At 46.7% G+C, this 23,961-nt stretch overlaps 1 protein-coding gene across 3 annotated transcripts in view; it reads right to left on the bottom strand.

The window, feature by feature from the left end:
• Nucleotides 1–23,961, bottom strand: part of RGS18 (regulator of G protein signaling 18) — a 726,926-nt gene that overhangs the window by 350,577 nt on the left and 352,388 nt on the right. Inside the window, exon 1 of one of the 3 annotated variants that reach the window (XM_069641343.1) lies at nucleotides 23,527–23,631. The exons of the other annotated variants lie outside the window; for them this stretch is intronic. Coding sequence (XP_069497444.1) covers nucleotides 23,527–23,588 — 62 coding nt within the window. The 5' untranslated portion in view covers nucleotides 23,589–23,631. Of the gene's footprint in view, nucleotides 1–23,526; nucleotides 23,632–23,961 lie in introns of those variants that run through there. 3 annotated transcript variants of the gene reach the window in all.

Here is a 23,961-nt window from a genome sequence, read left to right as displayed (position 1 = left end):
GGGAGGATAGGTCATTAGGACCCCCCTTACATACATCTCCGACCCAGGTGGAGACTCATGACTCGTCGGCGGCCCCCTCACCCTAAGGGCCCAGGAGGCGGGGGGGCTGCGGATCAACAAGTGAGGCTGCACGACTACAGTATAAGACATAGCATAGACCCCATTTTGTATTAAGACAACTCCATTTTGTGTAAAAAGGCGCTAAAATCCAGTCCATGCAAAGTTGCTCGCACACTCGCACACAGAAAGATTCAGCCTGACCCCTGCTTGACTGCACTCACAGTATACACTCCCCCCCAGCCTCCACCTCATGGTAGATCCATTGAAGGCCTGTTCTCACAAGAAACCAGACACGAACAAACAACAAAATAAACACTGTATCACTTGGCCTTCCGCAGTACATCATTTGCCCCAGCCGTGACCGGGCTCATTAGAAGGTAACTGAAACCAGCCCAATCCTGCATGCCCTGACCCTGTACCAAGCCCTCTAAGTTGGACAGTGTGGCGCCCCTCACCACCACCAACCCCCGAGGCACCTTGCATAACGAAATAAGCATTTGTGTAATATATGTCGTGTTGACTAACGTTTGCTGCTATCCTGGAGACGTGTGATTTAAGAGTAGTATGTGATCGCTCCTGTACGTGATGTAACAAAGTGCATTTGTAATGCACGATGATCAGCCGAGGCAGTGGAGCCAGATTGTACTGTGATGTAATATGCAGTACTCTCTCTTACACACAACCCAACCTAATGCTACCTCATGTTCGTATGTCAACTACTGATGTGAAATACTGTGTTAAATGGCAAAACCCTCTCCAGCCTGTGTTCCCATATTAATGTAAACATATGTGTATAATACCAGAAGCTCCAAGTGTTGCCACCCACCCTTGCCAAAAGTATGGGGCGCTGCCCTCTGCAGGAAAACAGGCCCAGAGCTGCAGGGTTGTCTCCCCCTCCTCCCTCCCAGGCCCGCCAGGGATAGCTGGTGTTTGAACAGCACAGCCTCGCCTCCACTCCCAATCTTGCTGGACCCGCTTCAAGCATCCACCTTCTCCATGTCAAGAGGCTGCCACAGCCTGACTCTATGAATTACGAGCTACCTGGTCCTAAATCCCACCTTCTCCCGGGCCCGGTTACATGCCCCCACGGCCCATTGGTATCCCCGTTCACCCCAAGTTAATGGTCCTAGAAGGGGGGCGCCCACCCCTGTACCAACAGATCATAATACCATCCCTCACCGACATGGCGATCGAATAACCCCCCCCCTCTGTACCCCTGGCCCTGCACATGGGCTCGTGGGACTACCATACATGGACCCAAATGTCACTACAACAGATGGATAGGGATACCCCCTATCACATATCCATGTCCCTGTCTCCTCCTTGAGCTAAGGTCAATGTATTACAGGATTTACAAGACACCCGACATTGTAGAATGTGACGAATGATTGCGAGTGTGTGACCACAAGGGCAAGTGTTAGAGCAGCCACCAATCATCAATACAAGTTATGTGCGGCTGGCAGCTCCACCCCGAAGAGCCGAGCTGACCCGTCTACCCCGCGTGGCACCGCACGGACGTCTGCCAATCCTGGAACAGCAACTGTATACAATGTATACCACCTAGCCTTCACCACCCAATCCCTAAGACTATGTGCCCCCTATAGCTTGCATCATGCGTGACGTAGTTTTGTAATAAGTAGGACTGTCTTTGCTATTGTCAGACAGAGCGCTCTCAGAGTTTGCAGAGTCCTTTGCATGCCCTATATTGATTTAGATAAAACTCTTTTGATCTCACCCGCACTTTGTCTTGGTCTCATTCCCCTCCTGGGGTGTGTCCTTTATTTCCTCTTTGCCTCTCACTAAGGGAGGTGCGTTTTTTGGGACGCTTACATTCAGTGGTGACCCCATAGACGTGATTTATTTAAAAAAAATTGTCCCCTTGGCATGAGACAGCCCCGGTCGCAGTGGAGATGCACGGCGCGCCCGCTCAACAGAGCCGCCCGCCTATGGCAACTGGTATGCAGAGACATGCGCACGCAGTTAGGGTGAGAGGGTAGGGGTCCCGTTTGAAAAAACCCTTAGTACCGCTCGCCGGAGCCGGGTGGGTCCATTGAGTGTGAGGCTGCGCCGATTGGACGGACCAAGTCCGGAGAGTCTCGGAACAAGACGGGCACGTGAGTATTAAGTGCGAGCGATACTAAAAGGAAAAGAAAGAAAAAAAAAATTGAGAGGACAAGGGGAAATAAGTTGGGGACATAGAGGGGACTTTCAATTTCTAATACTTTCTCTTTCTTTGCATATGGCCATTAGGATATAAAAGTGAAAAAGGGAAAAGAGGACGGAAACCTAACTCTGCAAGGGGGTAGAAGGCGGCGCCGCGTAGTGCTATCTTGACTAGTGCTGGGAATAAGTAAAACAATGGAAAAATAAATTGAGGGTGTCTAAGTAAAGAGATACAGTAAATACGTTAGAACTAGCCTTTCTTTCTCTTATTCTTCTTATTTGGGGTAAAACAAGGTCCGCATAAGGGAATTAAATGTATATATATATATATATTAGGAGGTGTTGCCGTAGTGAAAGGCAAAGGGCCAGACAGGGAGGGTACATGCTATGCGTGTATGCTGAAGTATAATGAATGTCTGTCGTATGTTGTGCACATTGTGTGTTTATGGTTTTTCGCAATCGATTGTCTCTATATATTAATACTGATTTAAGTGATTTCCAGGTGATGTGGTCAATGTAAGTGTGACCTGGTAAGATTTAACAAAGAAATGTTTAAGTAAAAGTATAAGTTGATCATTAGGAATACAGCTACACATGTATAGTGATAGATGAGATTGACTCAAGAGAATAGAGTAACACAGGTCTAAAAATGGGGGCAGAGACACCCTTAGCACACATTTGTAAAAGTTTACCGGGACATGCAGAAAGAATAACTAAGTACCATGACCAGTGGGTCACGGAACTGAAGGGGGAGGGTCTCCCCCAGGTTTGGCCACAAGGAGGGTCCTTTGATAAGAGCGTTCTGGATATGGTGGCCACCTGCATATTCCTAAAATACAAAGGAAAACATTTTCATAACAGGAGAGAAATACTAGATCTGTGGTGGTTATTCGAGGAGATACCCCCACCGAAGAAAATAGACACCACACTCGATCAACCTGCCCTCACTGCCACCCCATCAGCAAGAGCAGAAGGTGGTAAGGAGGACGGGGGAAAAGAGGGATCGGTAGAGGTAACCCGATTGTACCCACTCTTGAATAAGCCTGCACCTGCTGAAGGGTATAATGATCCCACATATGTGCCCCCCAGCACCGCTGCCCCCACCACACGACCAACAGCACCACCACCATATGATTGTCCCCGAACAAGTGGGCAGGTGAGTACGCCATCAGTGAACATATGTAAACTAACGGAAGACTTAGATACACGACTATCAATAGCTAGAGAAGAGCTATCAAGAATACAAAGCATATGTGAACAAAGTGAGCCAGGCACGACAAGATCAGAGCGATTGTCCCGATCACACACCCTAGATAAATCAAATGAGGAGGGGTGGGAAAAGGGGGAGATACTATTCAGGATACAGGAGGAGCCCACAAGGATAGCAGAACTGGAAGCACACAACCTTGGAGGGAGTGCAGAGGGGGAAGGAGTGGCGGACAAAGGGAGAGAAGTGCTATGGTGTGATATTGTTAGGCGGAAACCTGTGCAGTTCCCTCTGGGACCACTGCAAAAGATTTAGGACTACAGGCGTTTGGCGGTGAACCCACTTAGTAGCAGTCTGTACCACACAGATTCACTTGGTAGCTGTGGCTGAGCAGTCAGACGTCCCTCAAGAAGAGTTGAGCAGTATGTGGAGTATACAAAATAGGGCAATCCTTCACAGCAAGACAAGTAAACACGCAACAAGGCTTAGTGTAAAGATATTAAGGTATTTATTTATAACGGAACATCTATGAAAAACACTATAGCACTATCACGGCAAACAAATCAAACACAATTACTCTACAAAGCAGAAAACGATCAATCCCCCTAGCAATATTTCGACAACTCTAGGTTCTACTGGTACCACTTATTTTCAGACAGAGGTGTATACCTCAACCTAGATGACACTCGAACATTAGTTGGGACGGGAGAGAAAAAGATAGGCAGGTTACGAAATCAACGTAGTTCAATACTTCGCGGGTAAAATGCACGGCAAGAAGGCAAGAATCAAAATAGATCATAAAGTTCAGAGGCCAGGCCCACTCGGAGAGAGGCAAGGCGCGATGTCCCAAAAGTCTCTAGCGGAGATGCATTCAAGTCTTTGTAGCAAATTGTTATCGGCAGATTAAACCAGTTCAGAACAACAAATGAGAAAAGCTTGGAGGCGACCCAACGGAACGGAGAGGATTAAGACACCTCACTCGAACCGATCGAAAGGGAAGCCAGGCGGACACGGTACCTTGTTGTGGAGGGCAGATCCGGCGGGGGCAGTTGTTCCTGGTGGTGGATGCACGTCGGGTCTTTGCCAAGAGTAGAGAGGTTCTCGTCGTCGAAGAAAGTGAAGTCCGGTGCACCACCAGGGAAGAGACCAGCCGCGGAGTGCTCCGTCACAAGGCACCACCTTTTGGTCGCGGTTCAGGGGTAGTGGCTGTCCGGTTGCCGGGGTGCGCTGCACGGGCAATTCGACCACTGCGCTCTGAGGTGAATAAAAAGCAAAGGGGACTGGTTGTTCCCACCAGTCAGGGGAAGAGACTCTCCGGCAGGGAGATCTCCTCTGTCATCGGGAAGTGGTGATTCGGTTCCGCAGGGCTCCACCGGAGGTGTCGTCGTGCAGGTCGGCTCAGCGTTACCCTCGTCGGATTCTTAGGTCCTGTGGCGACTTCTGAAGATCCAGTCCCAAAAGCCCTGCTTTTATGCAGAAAACCCCCATTCATTCAGCCTAGCTGTCAATCAACACTTGCTAAGTGGTGAGCGGGAAGGCTCACCACTTGGGCCAATCACTCCAGAGTGCGACCGGAGTTGGCAAGGCAACTTGGTCCAGGGTGCCTAAACCCCCTCCCACACCCCTGTGGTAACCCAGACAGAATGGCACCACTTTGGAGGGTCTCTGTACAGAGCCCGCCAAAAGTGGAACAAAGGGCTCAACCTTTGGTTTGGAGTCACAGAGACGAACACAGACGCCATTTTACAAACCGAGTTCTGGCAGAAAATACCATCAGATAAACCTATTTAAGATAAGTAAATCAGTGGTACGTTAGTAACGAGAAAAAGTATCAATCTCTAACAATGGGAAGAATCCCATAGGGTTATATTCGGGGTCGAACATAACAAGTAGTTTCCACTGCCACCAGCCAAAACTCGACGAGGGGGGATGGGACAGTGCCCCCTCGAATAACAGACCCAGGAGTAATCGAATTACCCCTACTAGTATGTCCACAATAGGATGGTTTGTACTAGTTCTGTTAGTAAATTTAGGTCTAGTAAAGCCAATGGTGACTTTACATGCCCAGGGAGACAGTAGTCAGTCCCCGGGTATGAAGTCTATGGTGGAGATCCGCTAGGACGCCCCAGTGTTACGGCACTTAGGGTGCAGTGTAACACACATAGAAAAACATATGAGACCCTATGGAGTAAAAGACCCCATAGCCCATAGAACACATTGACATTCAAAGGAATTACACACATACATGTCCAAGAGTGGGAGGAAAAGAGTCTCACTCTTGGCAGGATGGAAAAAAACAAACTCCCGAAATCCAGCAAAGCTGCTGGGGGACTCACTAGGTTAGGAAATTCAGCCTAAACAGAGAATTCTCCCTAACAGATATAGAAGAGGACGAGCAAGAAGCTGGGAGATTAGGAATGGCCACAGGAGGTGATTTAGTGGAATTTGGGGAGACACCATCAGGAAGAGCAATGGAACAAGAATGGACAGGGAGATTAAGGAACAGGATGGGAAGGATGGCCCTGGTGGGAAAGAAAGGGACAAAGGTGAGTATTGGGAGAGGAAGCAAGGGACGCCTACAACTCCCATTGATACATCGGGGGGCGGGAAGACCAAATTACATACCCTGGGCACAAATGGATAAGGCTAATTTAATAAAATCACTGCCCCCGCTATCCGGAGGAGCCAGTAAGTGGATATAGGCCTTTGAGAAGTAAACCGCGGGAGTACCCCTTGGCAGGAGATGTCAAAAGTTTACTTGTGTCAGCAGTAGGTGACCAATTAGACCGGGTATGGGCAAAAGCAGGTTTCCCGGGAATAACACTGGACAGTGACAGACATGATGGCGCTGCTTTCAATACAGTGCGAGCACAAGTGTGGGACGCATTGAGGAAAACATTCCCAGACACGCCAGATTTACAGTCAGTGTTGCAATGCACCATGAATGATGGGGAAGATGCTATGGATTACATTTTCAGAGTGCAGGAAATGTGGAGGCCGTATGACAAATCAACATCCTTATTTTACTTCATAATAAAAAGGGGGCTCCCGAAAGAAGTCCAAAAAGCGCTTGATAAAATAGCAGGGATCGAGGCGAAAGGATGGCCAGATATACAGAGCATAATAGTTCACCATTGCAAAAGAATCAAAGAAAGGGAGAAGGAGCTGGTACAAAAAAGGCTGGCAGATGAAGCTAAACTAACACAAACAAAACTAGTGAAGGTCGCTGCAGAGGAGGAGGAGGGATTGGTAGTGATACAGGGGAGGATGGCTGCAAATTGGACAGACAACGGGCAAAGACAGTGGAATGGACAGGAGGAATATGGAGGGCAGCAGTAGCAAGTGTGGCACCCGAGCAACAGGAGAGGTGGGTACAGGGGGCGCCAAGGAGGTGGACAGCGATATGGAGTTAATGGTGGAAATGGGGGACCAGGACCCAGAAGGAACCAAGGAAACTGTTGGAATTGTGGGAGGTGGGGACATTTCTCACGCGAGTGTAGAAGCAGACCAAACACAGTTTACCAAGATGATCTGTATTGCGGGCACCCCCATCCAGGGAGCCCATACGGATGGCCCCGGGACGGGGTGAGGGAACAGCAAGACTACAGAGGGCAAGAGCAAAATAGGGAATGACCACACAATGTTCAACAACACCCACAAAGTAGCAAACACCTCCCCTACACACAAAACAACCCCTTCACCACGACACCGAATGGCGCACCTGGCCCATATGGAGGAGTAGCGGTAGTGTCCGGTAATGTCTTCAGTCAAGGGGGAACGACAAGACACCCACCATAGGACAGCCCACAGGGAGCACTTGCATGTCCAATCCTATCGACAACCTTCAATGCAACTGAGGAACCATTGATAGGGGCAGAGATCGGGAATAAAGAATTCATCTTTATGGTAGATTCCAGAGCCGAGAAGTCATGTATATGTGAAGGCCGGTTTCCGCTATCTAATCGTAAATTGGAGATGCAGGGGTTCTCTGGGGCGGTGGTCGAAGTTCCTTACACAGAAGATCTGGAAGTGACAGTAGGGGGAAAAACAGTAAGGACACCTCTATTGTATTATGAGCAATCCCCTGTCAACCTATTGGGGAGGGATCTCCTCATCAAGCTTAACATGACGATTTTGTTTACCAGAAGAGGAGGGATTGTTTGCTCAACCCCAGGGATGTGCTCTATGCGTGTAATGCTAGTGATATATTCGCGAGCAACATGCCCAGAGGTGCGCGGCATACCGGTGGACCCAGATATGTTCCTCGATGGGTTAAAAACATTGGCTCGGGTCCCTGAGTTAAAAAAACTGGAGTGGAGGGTGGCAGCAGAATTTGTTTTCCGTCTAATAGCCCACCCAGAGATAGTGCCAGGGACAGTCATGTCACTGGACATACATGCAGTACAAGTCTCGGCCAAAAGAATAGCTGTAATTGCAATGGACATACACGGGTGCGAGTGGCGTACAGTGTTATGCATAAACGCCAACATTGCACTCCAAGATCTGTCAGATGAGGAGCTTTTTTCAGACTCAGAGAGTGATGGAGAAATCATAATGGAGATAGCGATCCCTTGTGAAAAATGATACAGCAAAGACAGGTGCCAGTACAGCTCATGGCGGCTTAATGAAGACATGCAATCAGTGCCCTGCCAGTTATGGACAGCAGGACCCCATGACGTAGGGCTACTACACGGGGTCACTCCAGTGAAAATTAACCTCAAGCCTGGGGCCATACTGCCCCGAGTAAAACAATACCCCCTGTCCCGGGAAGCAGAAGAAGGGATAAAGGAAACAATCAATGCACTATTGACACAGGGGATAATAGTACCCTCAAACTCCCCATGTAACACATGCAGTTACCCCATCAAAAAACCAAAAGGAGGTGCATGGAGGATGATCCAAGATCTACGCCCACTTAATGACGTCATTCAGAAAGAGTTCCCTTTGGTCCCAAATCCTGCATCTATTCTATGCAGTATCGCAAAAGATGCATCTCACTTCACCGTGGTGGATTTGAAGAATGCACTCTTTTCCATACCACTCGCAGAAGAGTGTAGATACCTGACAGCATTCACCCTAGGGGGAAGTATGTACGAACACTGCAGATTGCCCCGGGTTACTGTGAAAGCCCCAGCATATTCAACAGAATATTGCATGAAGACCTTGGAAACATGACAGCAGACAGCACGATAATTCAGTACATGGATGATCTAGTGATCTGCAGTAAAAACAAAGCCGAATGTAGAAACGACTCCATTGCCCTCTTGACATTGCTAGCACAAAAGGGGTACAAGGTAGACAGAGAAAAGTTGTAATACTGTCAACGTGAAGTGCTGTACCTGGGCAATGGATTTCAAAGGATGGCAAGAGAATAATTCCAGACAGAGTAGCAGCCATCTCAGCTGTAGGAAGACCAAAAACAATGAAAGACATGCAAAAATTCCTAGGGATGTGCAATTACTGCCGTGCATGGATTTTAGATTATGCGTCATACACACGCCCGTTGCTTCAGGCACTCAAAGATGCACAGAAGGAAAATACAGAGATCCAGTGGGACTCAGAAGTGTGCGACGCATTCACCTCACTCAAAGAACTCATATCAAGTGCACCAGTACTCACGAACCCAAACTATGAATGCGAGTTCTACCTGTTCTCACACTGCAAAGGAACGCTCATGACAGCAGTCTTAACACAAAAAACATCATTGGGGCACAATCCCTTGGCATACTACAGCGGGACACTAGACGCAGTAATGCAGGGACACTTCGCGTGCGAATAGGCCCTCGCAGCCGCCGCGTTCGCCATTGAGAAAAGCGCCACCATAGTAATGGGATGTTCGGTGACGCTATACGTGGAACATTCCTTGTTCGCCATACTAGAATGATCGAAAAGCACACTGACCACACAGAGAGCCACTGCATACGAGGTAATTCTATCAAGCGTCCACATACATGTAGTAAGGTGTAAGGTAGTAAACCCCGCAAGATTCATTTCAGAACCATGCACTTTGGAAGATGTACAAGCACATGACTGTGAAACATATCAAGGAGAGGAACAGGGAACAACAATAGTCAGTAAAAACGCACAAGTTGAAGCTGAAATATTTTTCATAGACGGGTCAGCATCCATAAATTCAGAAACAGGAGAAAAACATGTAGGGGTGGCTGTCGTGCAATTGGAAGAAGGTGAGTACAAAAAGCTGATACAGCAGCGCCTGCCTGCCCATTTCTCAACACAAGCGGCAGAGCTCATAGCATTGATTGAAGCGCTGCGTGCTGCAAGGGGGTGTGCAGTCACAATTTACACAGACTCAGCATATATGACCACAATGGTACATGGTGGACTTGCAAGGTGGGGGAGAAGGTTAACAGGGCTGATGGGTCCCCAGTGCAACATGCATAACTCTTGAAAGAACTTATAGAAGCCTTGAAAGATCCCACTGCAGTAGCAATAGTCAAATGCCAGGCCCATACTACCAACACCGATTTCGTCTCTTTGGGAAACGCGGCAGCGGATGCTGCCGCAAAAGAAGCATCCTATTTTGTAAAAGAAAGGACAGGTGAGTACTTAGTGAGGAAGGAAACAGTGGAGGACCTCTGAGACGGTTATAACACGATGCCATTATCAAAAATATTAGAGTTACAAGAAGGAGTGACAGAAGAAGAAAAAGGACTGTGGGAAAAGAGGGGATGCAGCCAGTCTGATTTATTGTGGTGACAAAACAACACAGGGAAGGTGGTCATGCCCACTAAACTATTAGAAGTGGCATTCCAGCAATTCCATTTTCCCGCATACAATGCAAAACAACACATTGCTGCAGAAACACAAGAACACTGGTTCGTCCCTGGGTTGCAAGAACAACTCTCGAAATTGGCAATGGAATGTACAACGTGCCCGATATACAATTCAGGCATGACTCTAAGAACACTAAGAGGGACAATACCCAAGCCAATAGGCCCATTCAGAGAGCTGCATATTGACTATGCAGACATGGGGGAAAGGTGGAATGGAGCTAGGTACATGATAGTGGTAGTGTGCCCATTCTCAAGGTGGGTCGAGGCAGGACCATGTGCACGTCCTGAAGCGAAGTGCTCTGCAAAGTTTCTGGTGAGAGAGGTATTCGCCCGCTGGGAAATTTGTGACGTAATTCGCTCAGACAATGGCATGCACTTCGTTAATGATCTCTTTAAGGAAGTAACATCAATGTTGGGCATTAAGCACAAACTGTGCTCGATTTATCACCCGCAAAGCAACGGCGTGGTGGAAAAAATAAACGGCCTGCTTAAAGGAAGACTCTCAAAGCTCTGCTTCACTCTTTAAAAAAAATGGGTGCACTGTCTCCCCTTGGCCCTATTCAATCTGAGAAATCAGCCCAGCAAGGACCACCATCTGTCACCCCATGCGATTGTGACAGGAAGACGAATGCACACAGCAAACTCACCCCTTCGCAGACATTCCGACGCCCACAGGAGCGCAACCGTGCTGGGAGAGGAATTTAATGAGTATCTGACAAAACTCACTAAAGCAGCCCGCATGATAGCAAGGCAGCTTGCACCGCCATTCACAGGCGAGGGAGAAGCAGACACATCAAATACAGGAAAAGAAACACCAACAGGGCAGCTAGAGCCAGGAGAAATGGTGTATGTCAGAAGCTTTGTACGTAGGTGGAATGCCCCAAGATTTCATGGCCCATGTGAGGTAATTTATTGCACACCCACGGCGGTCAAAGTGAAGGGCCTGAGATATTGGATACATTTAACAGACGTAAGGAAAGCTTATGACAGTGTGAATACAACTAACAGCACTAAAACAGATAAAGTTCAGGACACACAAGAGTAGGAGGGCAAAGGCATAGCTGCACTGAAGTTCACATAACTGTGCACATGAAAATGAATGCCGATATACGATGACGAAAGTACAAGTAAAATAAAAAAGAAAAATCGTTGAAAAGGAAATCATAAATAAATGTAATGTATAAATATTCTGTGTGCCAATCATTAAGAAGAAAGTGTAAATAAGTGAAATTTCTCTCTCTCTCTCTCTCTCTCTCTCTCTCTCTCTCCCTCTCTCTCTCTTTCTCTCTCTCTCTCTCTCTCTCTCTCTCTCTGCCTATCGTTCACTTTCTACTCACACTGTTGAAAAGTTGAGAAATGTAAGTTTTTTATGACAAAATGCTTAATACCCCTTTTTGTTTCAATATGTAGGAGAATCCATGGCAACGAACAGGCAGCCTGCAACGACTAGAGATAGGGGACTTAGGAATAGATATGTAACATTCAATCTGCGTACTTATTCATACGAGTGTGGCTTGACTGTTTGTGCAATTATATTTTTCACACTAATGTTCAGGCTTGTCATTTACTGGCCCGTTGCATATATCTCCATTGAGATAAATGAGGGGGGAGGTAATGGAACAATTTTGGAGAATGCAACAAAACCGTTTAAGGAGGGTCATTATTTGATATGGGATGGTTTCCAGCTGGTATGGGGGTACGGCCCTCACCCCGACCAGGCTAAGCAGAATAATGTTACCAGTAACAGCCCAACTACACTCCCAAAGCCCCAACTCAATGCAAACATTTTTAGTGTATATGATTTAAATGAACGCAATCCCTCTGCTATATCACGGCTATATGACACCACTGCTACCCTGCCCACCCCAGCCACTAGTAAACCAACAGAAAATGTTTACATCAAAGATACAATGAAATAAAATGCAGAAATGACTAATAACTTCATGACCCTGTATGCCGAGTGGGAAAAGGGTGGGTGGGGGAAAGGGATACGCTACTACGAGCAGCCAGGAATGCGAAAAAATTCCTTAAAAGCACTAGAAGGAGGAGAGAAGCAGGGATGAAAAGGTATGATGAATACTCGGGCCTAGGGATAGCTACAATAGAGGACCCCAGACACCCACACCAGTCTAATAAATGTTATGCAGACATGAGCTCCACAGCAAAGCAAACAACAAATGAGAGTTGCTATGTGTGCTCATTGATCTCCCATGCCTCAGGTACACCTAAGGTCTTGCTGCCACAAGAATTGCCTCTCACAGATGCCCAATGTCTCCTTCATCTTACCCTGTGCAGAATTAAGAACACCTTCCAAGCACACACGGTATCTTTTGAAATGATGCAAAATGAGAAAACATGCCACTCCAGAACAAAAGGAGTGGTGTGCATGAAATAACCTTTTTTCGTCATAAAAGGAACATTGTTTTCTGAAAACAAATGGAAGGATGACGTGATAAAATGCAAAGCAGAAGCACTGCGAGGATTGCCAACAGAAAAATTACAGTGGATCGAGAAAACATGCACCCCGGTCTGGACCGAACATATCTCTAAGCTAGCATGGGTGAGCGCAATCGAAAAACCATTCAAACTACAAAAAGAATTGGACTATGAACTGTCCTTCCAAGGGGAAGGAAAAATGGACATGGGAAGAAACAAAAACTGCAGTAAAACGCTCACGATTCCTGATATGAGGAAGGGAACGGCAGCACTCATGGACACTTACTGGGTGTACGGCAAACAAGCAAACCTGCACCTCCCGCCATCTTGGAGGGGCACATGCTCTCTTGCGACGCTGCACTCTGCTCTAATGGTAAGACCAGAAAGCCACATCGGAGAAGGGCGAACACCAGCAGCTCAAGACACGGAGAGTGTACGACCAACCGAAGAGCCACCACTGTATGCCCTGTCGAAGGACAACATCCAAGGTGTCATATCCAGGAAATTAATTGTCGTCTAAACTACATATCCAAGGCTTCATCCGAGCTACTGGCACAAATCCCAGACCGGTACAGACTGTTCAGCTGCCAAAATGTGCTTTGCATCCCTTGTCCCAAACATCCAGGCACGAACAAATGCAAAGTGGCTCCAAATCACACGTTGGGAGCTGATCCAACTAGCCAACGACACTGAAGAAGGGTTCAATGTGATCAAGGTGGAATTAAGGGCTCTGAAGCTAATGACGATCCAGAACAGGTATGTCCTAGACCTGTTGATGGCGATGGATGGAGGTTTTTGCAGAAAAATCGGGAGCGCGTGTTGCACATTCATGTCTTCTGAAGACGCAGATAATGGGACACTATCGCACGTTATCACCGCAGTGCACAACTTGGGGGAACGCATGAAGAAAGAAGGTGGCGCGGAGGCAAGCACATGGTTCGACAACATCTTTTCGTGGGTGCCTTCCTGTATGGGACTCGCCGTCAAAATGCTGATGCCCTTCATCGTGTTTTTTCTCTTGATTTTTAGTGTGTGCCAGCTGGGTCTTCGCTGCTGCGCAGGCGCAGTCCCCAATGGAGCAATGATGATGGTGACAATGGCAATGCTGGGGAGTGGCACAAATGCAACAGGAGGCACACATACAGACTGGTGAGAACTCTGAGCCAAAGTTTAGAATGGTCCCGATGTACTATGATGGAGATATATTGGATAGGTTATATCACACTACGATAAAGGAGCCTTTGGAACTAGAGTGGTACACGGAGGTATGGGTAGACCCAGAGGGAACGGGGGACTGTATATATATTACCTGCACGCCAGATGAATACGCTAGAAGGGGAGAAAGCCTGTGGGGAGTCTGCAGAGCCTGGATGCCTATAAAAGGAACACCAGCATGTGAGGAGGCAATGTTAGATGAGAAGGAACGTGAACGGTTGGGGGAGCTGCGTTATTCGTTACTTAAGTAACGAAAGGGGGGAGATGTAGGGGAGGATTGATCATTAGGACCCCCTCACATACATCTCCGACCCAGGCGGAGACTCATGACTCGTCGGCGGCCCCCTCGCCCTAAGGGCCCAGGAGGCGGGGGGCTGCGGATCGACACGTGAGGCTGCACGACTACAGTATAAGACGTAGCATAGACCCCATTTTGTATTAAGACAACTTCATTTTGTGTAAAAAGGCACTAAAATCCAGTCCATGCAAAGTTGCTCGCACACACAGAAAGATGCAGCTTGACCCCTGCTTGACAGCGCTCACAGGAGTATACACTTCCCCCCAGCCTCCACCTCATGGTAGATCCGCTGAAGGCCTGTTCTCACGAGCAACCAGACACAAACAAACAACAAAATAAACACTGTATCACTTGGCCTTCCGCAGTACATCATTTGCCCCAGCCGTGACCGGGCTCGTTAGAAGGTAACTGAAACCAGTCCAATCCTGCATGCCCTTACCCTGTACCAAGCCATCTAAGTTGAACTGTGTGGCGCCCCTCACCCCCACCAACCCCCGAGGCACCTTGCATAACGAAATAAGCATTTGTGTAATATATGTCATGTTGACTAACGTTTGGTGCTATCCTGGAGACGTGTGATTTAAGAGTAATATATGATCGCTCCTGTACATAATGTAACAAAGCGCATTTGTAATGCACGATGATCAGCCAAGGCAGTGGAGCCAGATTGTACTGTGATGTAATATGCAGTGCTCTCTCTTACAGACAACCCTACCTAATGCTATCTCATGTTCGTATGTCAACTACTGAAATACTGTGTTAAATGGCAAAACCCTCTCCAGCCTGTGTTCCCATATTAATGTAAACATATGTGTATGATACCAGAAGCTCCAAGTGTTGCCACCCACCCTTGCCAAAAGTACGGGGCTCTGCCCTGTGCAGGAAAACAGGCCCAGAGCTGCAAGGTCGTCTCCCCCATCCTCCCTCCCAGGCCCGCCAGGGATAACTGGTGTTCGAACAGCACAGCCTCGCCTCCCCTCCCAATCTTGCTGGACCCGCTTCAAGCATCCACCTCCCCCATGTCAAGAGGCTGCCACAGCCTGAATCTATGAATTACGAGCTACCTGGTCCTAAATCCCACCATCTCCCGGGCACCGGTTACATGCCCCCCACGGCCCATTGGTATCCCTGTTCACCCAAAGTTAATGGCCCTCGAAGGGGGGCGCTCACCCCTGTACCAACAGATCATAATACCATCAGTCACCCAGAGGGCTATTGAATATTCCCCCCCTCTGTACTCCTGGCCCTGCACATGGACTTGTGGGACTACCATACTTGGACCCAAATGTTACTACAACAGATGGATAGGGATACCCCCTATCACATATCCATGTTCCTGTCTCCTCCTTGAGCTAAGGTCAATGTATTACATGATTTACAAGACACCTGACATTGTAGAATGTGACAAATGATTGCGAGTGTGTGGCCACAAGGGTAAGTGTTAGAGCAGCCACCAATCATCAATACAAGTTATGTCCGGCCGGCAGCTCCACCCCGAAGAGCCCAGCTGACCCGTCTACCCCGCATGGCACTGCACGGACGTCCGCCAGTACTGGAACAGCAACTGTATACAATGTATACCACCTAGCCTTCAACACCCAATCCTTAAGACTATGTGCCCCCTATAGCTTGTGTCATGCGTGACGTAGTTTTGTAATAAGTAGGACTGTCTTTGCTATTGTCAGACAGAGCACTCTCTGAGTTTGCAGAGTCCTTTGCATGCCCTATATTGATTTAGATAAAACCCTTTTGATCTCACCCGCACTTGGTCTTGGTCTCATTCCCCTCCTGAGGTGTGTCCTTTATTGCCTCTTTGCCTCTCACTTAGGAGGGTGCGTTTTTTGGGGACACTTACATTCAAAGTACTAAAGGAGGGGATCTCAGTAGGGATTATTTATGATGCAGATAGACATCCACTTGAAGTACTTTTTTCATCTAATTAATGAGCTTCTATAGGACATTCATAAAGGATTTGTGCATCTGCCACAATCATTATAGAGGATCATTTTGACCATCCTGGCATGCTCAATTGGCTCATAGTTTGCTGTTTTATGAGTGCACGTGCAAAATCTAGGGGCACAGATCTAGTTTTATTATGGAATATTAGGCACCAGGGACATTCCGTCCTTTGGTGGAGGTTGCAGAGATATGGATTTGTATGAGAAAGACAGAGTAGAAACAAATGCTATCTCAACACTATCATGTTTTGCCTATGTTATAGAAATAACCCAAAATGTAAAAAATAACAGCAAATGTTGTACTAAAAACTTTTCCTCCCTCTCCTTTGTCATGTCTGTTGTCTCCGGAACGCGCCCTCATCATGTCCTTTGCAATGCGACATTGCGTCAAATTTTAACCTCACAAGATTCAAAACTGTCCATAGCATCAACAACTACCCCTGCCATGTCCTTTAAACAAGCACTACAATACTGTGGTGCAGCAATTCCTTTTTTGCTGTCGAGCTGCTTTCACCCATACTAGATGTCAGGACCAACATAAAAAATGCAGGTGAATGCCATGTACTCTAATGTAGGAGGCCCCCAAAGATTTCTCGGGAACCTGCCGCAGGGGCATTGACATGGTAGAGCCTGAGCAGGCACCCCCCCACCAAACATCTGTAAATGCCCAATCAGGCTTGGTGGTAGCAAGATGGAGGAGCTCTGACTCCATCATGCATGTTAAGAACCAGGAAGGTCTCCCTGCTTCTTAGCTCCTCTCTTCATGGAGCACGACAGACAGAGAGCCTGGAGAGCATCATCAAGTCCAGAGCTGGTCAGGAAACAGATAATAAAAAAACAACCTGTTTGTAAGTGCGTAAGCATTCGTGCATGTAAGGAAGGTGGATGTGTATGCATGTATGTATGCATGCGAGGGGATGGCTGTGTAGGTGCGTGTATGAGTGCAGTGTTAATGGTGTGCATGTGTGAATGAGAGTGCAGTTTGAATGTTCTGGGTGTGTGTGTTAATGATTGAGAGAGAATCTGTATAGGTGTGTGACTGGTGGATGAATGGGTATGAATGTGTGTGTGTGATGCAACGCAAAGGTCTCTTTTCAATTATACTACTGGCTGGACATTTTGTACTTTCATTAGTATGGCTTTGATGGAGAGATATATTTTAGAATAAAAACGTAGAATACATTTTTTTTGTTAAAGAACAGTAAATGGGCTAGACAGTGATGTGCTAAATTGTTGAGTATAAAGAGGGAGCTCAAATAATGCACTGAAACTCAAGGAGTTGCTTCAGTTAGTGATTTGTCAAGACATTATTATCAAAACGACATATAATGTCCTGGAGGATAGCTCAGTGGCAACGTGCTCCCCTTGGAAACAAGATGGCACGAAGCAACACAGGTTCGATCCCCAGGTCCGCTCTTAGAAACCTCCCGTATTACGCATTATAAATAGGCAACTAAGAGACATATTGTTGTAAGCGTGCCTCGATGCCCCCGGGCTGTGTGAGTGCTTTAAAAATGCAAATAAATAAATAATAGAAAAACAGTGTCTTCAATGGCACCAAATGAGTCTCTGAAACCATTTAACGAAAATAAGTATTTTAATTCATTGCATCTTCAAGTGGCAATAAGTATTTTGGGTAACACAATTTGAAGAATAAAGATGTCAGTATATGTAAAAACTGTGATATTAGGAAAACATCACTGCTTATTCTGAATGAACGATTTATGGTAAGATACTGCTTTCAGAAATATGTCCCAGGAGAACCTAAAAAAATCCCCCAGCAATATTCGACGTATTACTGAGATTGATGGCAATAGTTGTGAAAAACTGCCCCCTTTAAAATAGGACCCTATTACAAGGTGAAATTTCACTCAGAAGAGAGCCAAAAGTACTCCAAATGTTAACCCCGGACAAAAAACAGGTGGCAATGTCAGTGAGAGCACAAACAAGGTAAACAACAAGCTACCCGTTGTCAACCGAGTCACCCATAAGATGTAAATGAACCATAAGGAAGTGAGGCAAACACAGTGTATGATGGGGTCAGTACCCTGCACACATACGCCAAATAATTCATTAATTGACCAACATCACCACTGCAGCATAATGGCCAGTGTCAATATATCTGGCAATATATATGCATTGTCCCCTGCAATTACCCTTGATGAAATGGCCCAAACTGATAATATTATAGGATGCCATGGAGGCGCACATGGACAGAAGGTGATGACATCTAGGTCAGTCATTCATGTCACTAACATCATGTATCCCTATCTTCTCTGCCCCCCTTGCCATGATGAGTCTATGGCACAAGGGGGATACTACAGAATCTATCACACTTTTAGTCCTGTGGCTTTGCAGTACCACATATGCAGGAGGTACAAGGACTTTACCTTTTCCTTCGTCCCAATCTCGTTCTGTGAATCACATCACCTATCCTACGGTATACCAATACCTCCTTTACACCCCAAAGACCCATTTGCCCCAAAGATTTCAGGATGCTAGCAATTCACAGTCGGTCTTAGCATTCCCTCCATCTAAACGTCTTGTTCTTCCTAGGAATCCTCCCTGCCTTCTTCAAAGCAGTACATTCCCTATCAATCCTAAACTCTCAGCTGAACTCAATAATCCTGCCAACTATTGGCCTTTATGTCTACATCCCTACTACTCTACAATCAATGAACATGTCATTTTTAAAAACAAATCACCTCCTACATAGACTCTATTGATCTCTGGGGCCATCACCAATCTGGATTGTGTAGCTAACATTCTACAGAAACAGAACTCACCATGTCTCTAACTTTCCAACCACTGCTTACACATGTAAACGTTGCCCTACTTTAATCGTTCCAGACCTCTCAGCCTCCTTTGATACAGTGGACCACTTCCCTTGCTGACTTTGGAATCAAGGTTGACTGGCTTGCCTCCTACTTTTGTAATTTTCAATTCTACATCTCTTGGTAATTTGCCACTTATGATCCATCCTCCCTTCCTGATGCCATTCCCCAACACTCTGTCCTTGACACCTTAATTGTCACCTTCTCCACCTCCTGCCTCAGCTAATTGATTTATTATTTGGGGTTTCCTACCACCTCTTTGAAGATGTTAATCAGATCTTCTTCTCCTGGCCTGTCTTTACTCCTGATCTGCCTGCTTTGTTAACTGCTGATCTCTCTGTGATGCATGCCTGAATGGCACTTTGTAGTAACAAAGGTTTCCCGACACTCAAGGTAAGTTATAGTGTCTTTAATGTCCAGGTCCAGCTCCTTCATCACACAATAGGATTGTAGGGGAAACACATGGACAAGTAAAAGGGAGAAACACTGGGACAGCCCCACACCCCATAAACACCTTTGCTCACTCCTGCCCAACCGTCAATACTAGAACTCCTGAACCTCCACATTCCACATAACGATACCCTCATCATTCCACAAGCCTAGATATGAGCAAATGCTCATAAGCCTAAATTATAACACTTCCCCCTCTCTTGGGAAACAACAAAGTGACTAGGGAAAAATGACCAGCATCATACCCAAGTCATCACACGGCTAGCACTGCACTACTAAACATGGTGGCCGTCCAAGTCAGCAAACACAGCACCCAACACAAGGACAACTCTCACTGGGCCAACCAGACCACAACCACAACAATACTCCACAGGCCCACCCGGACCATAACTACGCCTCACCACTACACCACAACCAATCCAGATAAATGCCAATGTAATTCCAAAGTTACAATTTCCATAACTAACAATTCCACCAGCGACTACTAAAACTCCTCGATGGGAACCTACAAGGAACAAAAATAACAAAGAAATGCACTTCCACCGTTCCGAGCTGCCCCTCGGAACCCGGGACTGCCACTCCCAGATCACACAGTTCATTATAGAACACAACTACCTAACAAACCAATACCACCATCGCACAAACATCCTCCCACTCTGGTCTGCACCCCAGAGTCTCAGAACTGCCACTTCTGAGCACAAACCAGCTCAAAAGAGCACAACAAATGCCCAACACCACCGTGGGACCAGGCAAAACTAAACAAACGGTCACTGCACATGTATAAAACACCCGGGGCAAACTGTACTACAGCCAGGGAAAGTACCACAACATGGCATTGAAACACCTATAGCCTCTGTATATGACCCTAAAGATACCCCAAGGCTATGTGATAACCCTATCAAGACCACAAGGCTACGTGATACCCACATACTCACCACAGAACACCCAACTGGAATGGTGGACCCACCCGGCATCAACAAACCCCAAAATGGGAAATAGATCCGACCCGGCATCCATAATACATATTCAGATCAACAGAACGCAAACAATGTGGACCCTCCCAGGTGTCCACAAAGGATGACCATAAACTCACTAACTGAAACCTGAACTAACTCACAACCACACCAGGACGGCATGTCACGTGGACCCAGCCGGCCATCCACAATTCTTTAAGTAATGCATAAAATGGGATGGCTCAAAAGACTACCCGGCCATGTACGCCCTAACAACCACCAACACAATAATCTGCATCAGAAACAAAACATCATCACCACAATATCACCACTACACTCACTCACCTCACAAACACAACACGACATGAAAACATAACATATTATGCAATTCATACAATTATCACCTTTGTGGTGAAATTTTGCATTCCAAATACATTTAATACATGCAAATTAACATTTTACTGTAGACCACCACCCTCATGTCCAATAGATACTCCAGTCCCTTGGATATACCACCCACAAGTCCAAAATCCAATGCAACACCCAGTACAATGGAATTTTACCCAAACCCGTTGCCTAACCATGCTACGTTGCTACCTCACCATCAGTCTCTATGAAAACACCACCCACAAGTCATTGCATACCGCATAAGGAATAATCCCTCTAATCGCAGGGAAGCACCACCCTAAATAGTGACATAGGCTAACAAAATTTCTGACTAGGCCTTAACATAGACTATGAGGCCACAACAAAAACACTCCACTGGGAAGGGACAACAGCCTCGACGACATCTACCCCTTACACTACCAGGAATTCTACCCTACTCCCACAGTGGGCCACTACATCAGGACAACAACACACTGGCCCATAACACTAACCTGCAAAGTGCAGCTGTTCAATACTGTTCCAATCCATACGGTTCCTTAAAGTGCCCAAATGCGAAATCCAGGAAGTGAAAATGACTCGTACTACTTCCAGCGCCGGCACATGAACCCCCATCGCACAATTCGCCGTCCTCTGCTGGGCTTCCATCACCAGGACCAGGGCAGCGCAAAGAACCCCTCAGAACGGGGTGCAATATCCTCTGCTGGCAGACCCCACCAGGACCATCCACAACCCCCGACCGCATTGCTGGAAAGGAAACATCCACGGCATCACCTCCATCGCCATGCTTCCGCATCACGTGATCATCCCATTGAAATCTGGAAATAAACTACGAAACTTGGCGTTCACTTCAACACCGACGTGGGCGGGACACAACCCACATAAACACCAATGGCCTTGGCGGTGATTGGCTCTCCAAACCACTTTTGCTGGCGACGTCATCATTGTGCCCCTGGGCACCGCACTGTCCACATCACTCCCCATCCTCAATGAGCCACTTCGAAGGGAAACGGAAGGCAAACTAGGAAAAGGACCAGGTGTAGACATCATCCGGCCCCGTTTTTACTCGTACTCTGCCCCCGCTGAGATATCCATGCAATCCATGCAGGACACAGAAACACGCCCAGGGTGAGGACCAGGCAGCCACAAACGCTGGCACACTGACCGACATCTGGACTCACTCTCCTCACCCATCTACATGCGGGTCGTCTAACGGTTGCTAACCCTAATACTCCTGATAGCGGAGGAAGACCCATCAGATGCCGCTCAGCTCCGCCTCCCAGCCGCTCTGCTCATGGCCGTCGATACGGGAACTGCTGATCTGCCTGGTAACACTGCTGTGACAAATCCTGGGCAAGGCTCCGAACAAAGAGATATTCGCAGCAGCTGAACCCAAGAACATGGAAGATATTCAAATCCAACTCGGCCCGCTGCTCCATAAATCATGGACCTTCCGATTGAAACAAAACTGCCATCAAAACGGTACTCACTCCCCTGCCCAATACAAGGCAGCGCTCCAGCACGAGACCTGCACGAAACAAAACAGACCTCCGTACTTAAATCTGCTCGGGTGGGGGGCTTCCTCTGGGGGCAGTGTTCTCCGCTGGCACAGGGCTGCACCCCTCCCCCCAGCAGAAACGGTCTCCCCTCACAATCCCATCCTCGTCGCCAGTGTAGTAACAAAGGTTTCCCGACACTCAAGGTAAGTTATAGTGTCTTTAATGTCCAGGTCCAGCTCCTTCATCACACAATAGGATTGTAGGGGAAACACATAGACGAGTAAAAGGGAGAAACACTGGGACAGCCCCACACCACATAAACACCTTTGCTCACTCCTGCCCAACCGTCAATACTAGAATTCCTGAACCTCCACATTCCACATAATGACACCCTCATCATTCCACAAGCCTACATTTGAGCAAATGCTCATAAGCCTAGATTATAACACACTTCATTATTTATGATTAATTCCTGCAAGACTGCTGTAATCTACCTTGCTGACTCCATTACCCCCTTGTCCCACTTGATCCATTTCCTTTCTGCCTGACTTACTCTCCCACTCCCATTCTGCACACAACCGTAATAAACTTTTTTTTATAGCAACTTAACATTCTGATCTTCATTACTTTGATCTCAACTGTGGCCATGGCCAATCTGCTCAGCATCAAGACAATTAATCCGCACCTCATTTAAAATTCTATGAAAACCCCCCTACAGAACCTGGTATTCAGCAGCCTGGATGACTATTCAAGCTTTTAACAAAGAACACCCCATGATAATTTTCCCCACTTGAGAAAGGACTTAATCTTGAAACACTGACTCTTACAATCACCCTTGCTTCATCACATCAATGCCATATGGCTTTCTCTTAAACAACTGGTGCCTCTTAAACATCTTCTGTTTGTTTGCACATTTCTGCATGAACCTGGTCCCCTATTTAGATGACACTATCTCCTGCTGCACTCTTTCCTGTGCTCTGCACTCTACTAACTTGCCAGATCATCTGTTCCCTGGCTAACACTCGGTTCATCTCACTTCCACTTATTCTCCCTCCTCATCCCATACCACTGGGATCTCCTTCCCCTTCATGTTAGAAATGCTATTTCTATACACTCCTTCAAACCTGCCTGTTATATCCTGCTTAAAGTCAGGTATGTAATTGCTGAAGTCATGTATCTAATTGTTCTGGGTGTGTATATATATATATATATATATGTAATGAGGAATGAGGTCAGGCCAACTGTATATTCATCAACATATTTTCAATTGATTACCTGTGCCAATTCAGCTTCCTTGTCAACATGTTTACCCTTGTCAGCTTGTATCTTTTAAACATGTTTATTTACTTCCCATTTGTCAACTACTGCTCAGGCAAGCCTATTGTGATGTAATGGAATGTTTCATATGTATATATTCTGGTCCTCTCTGAAGCTAGCAGTGGAGAGGGTCATTTGCAAGGATACACTTGATAAATACATTTGGAGCAAAGTTGTGTTGGACTTGCCTCATTTCTGCATACTTCACACTGTTCGTACCCTCATTATATTGAGTACCCGCAGACTGATGATTTGTCTGCTCTATGTCCTTGCTTAATCCTCTATTTCAAGTATTCCTCGCAATCCACTAGAAAGTAGATCACTGCTACTCCCGCTTATGTTGTTCGCCATATTTCCTAGTTGACTGTTGTTTCTTATTTGTAAGTATGTGTG

The sequence above is a fragment of the Ambystoma mexicanum genome, chromosome 1q (genome assembly GCF_040938575.1).
Source record: "Ambystoma mexicanum isolate Mex_15411 chromosome 1q, UKY_AmexF1_1, whole genome shotgun sequence".
Classification (NCBI taxonomy): domain Eukaryota; kingdom Metazoa; phylum Chordata; class Amphibia; order Caudata; family Ambystomatidae; genus Ambystoma; species Ambystoma mexicanum.
The sequence above is the reverse complement of the archived record's forward strand: the minus strand, read 5'-3'. Positions and strand labels throughout refer to the sequence as shown.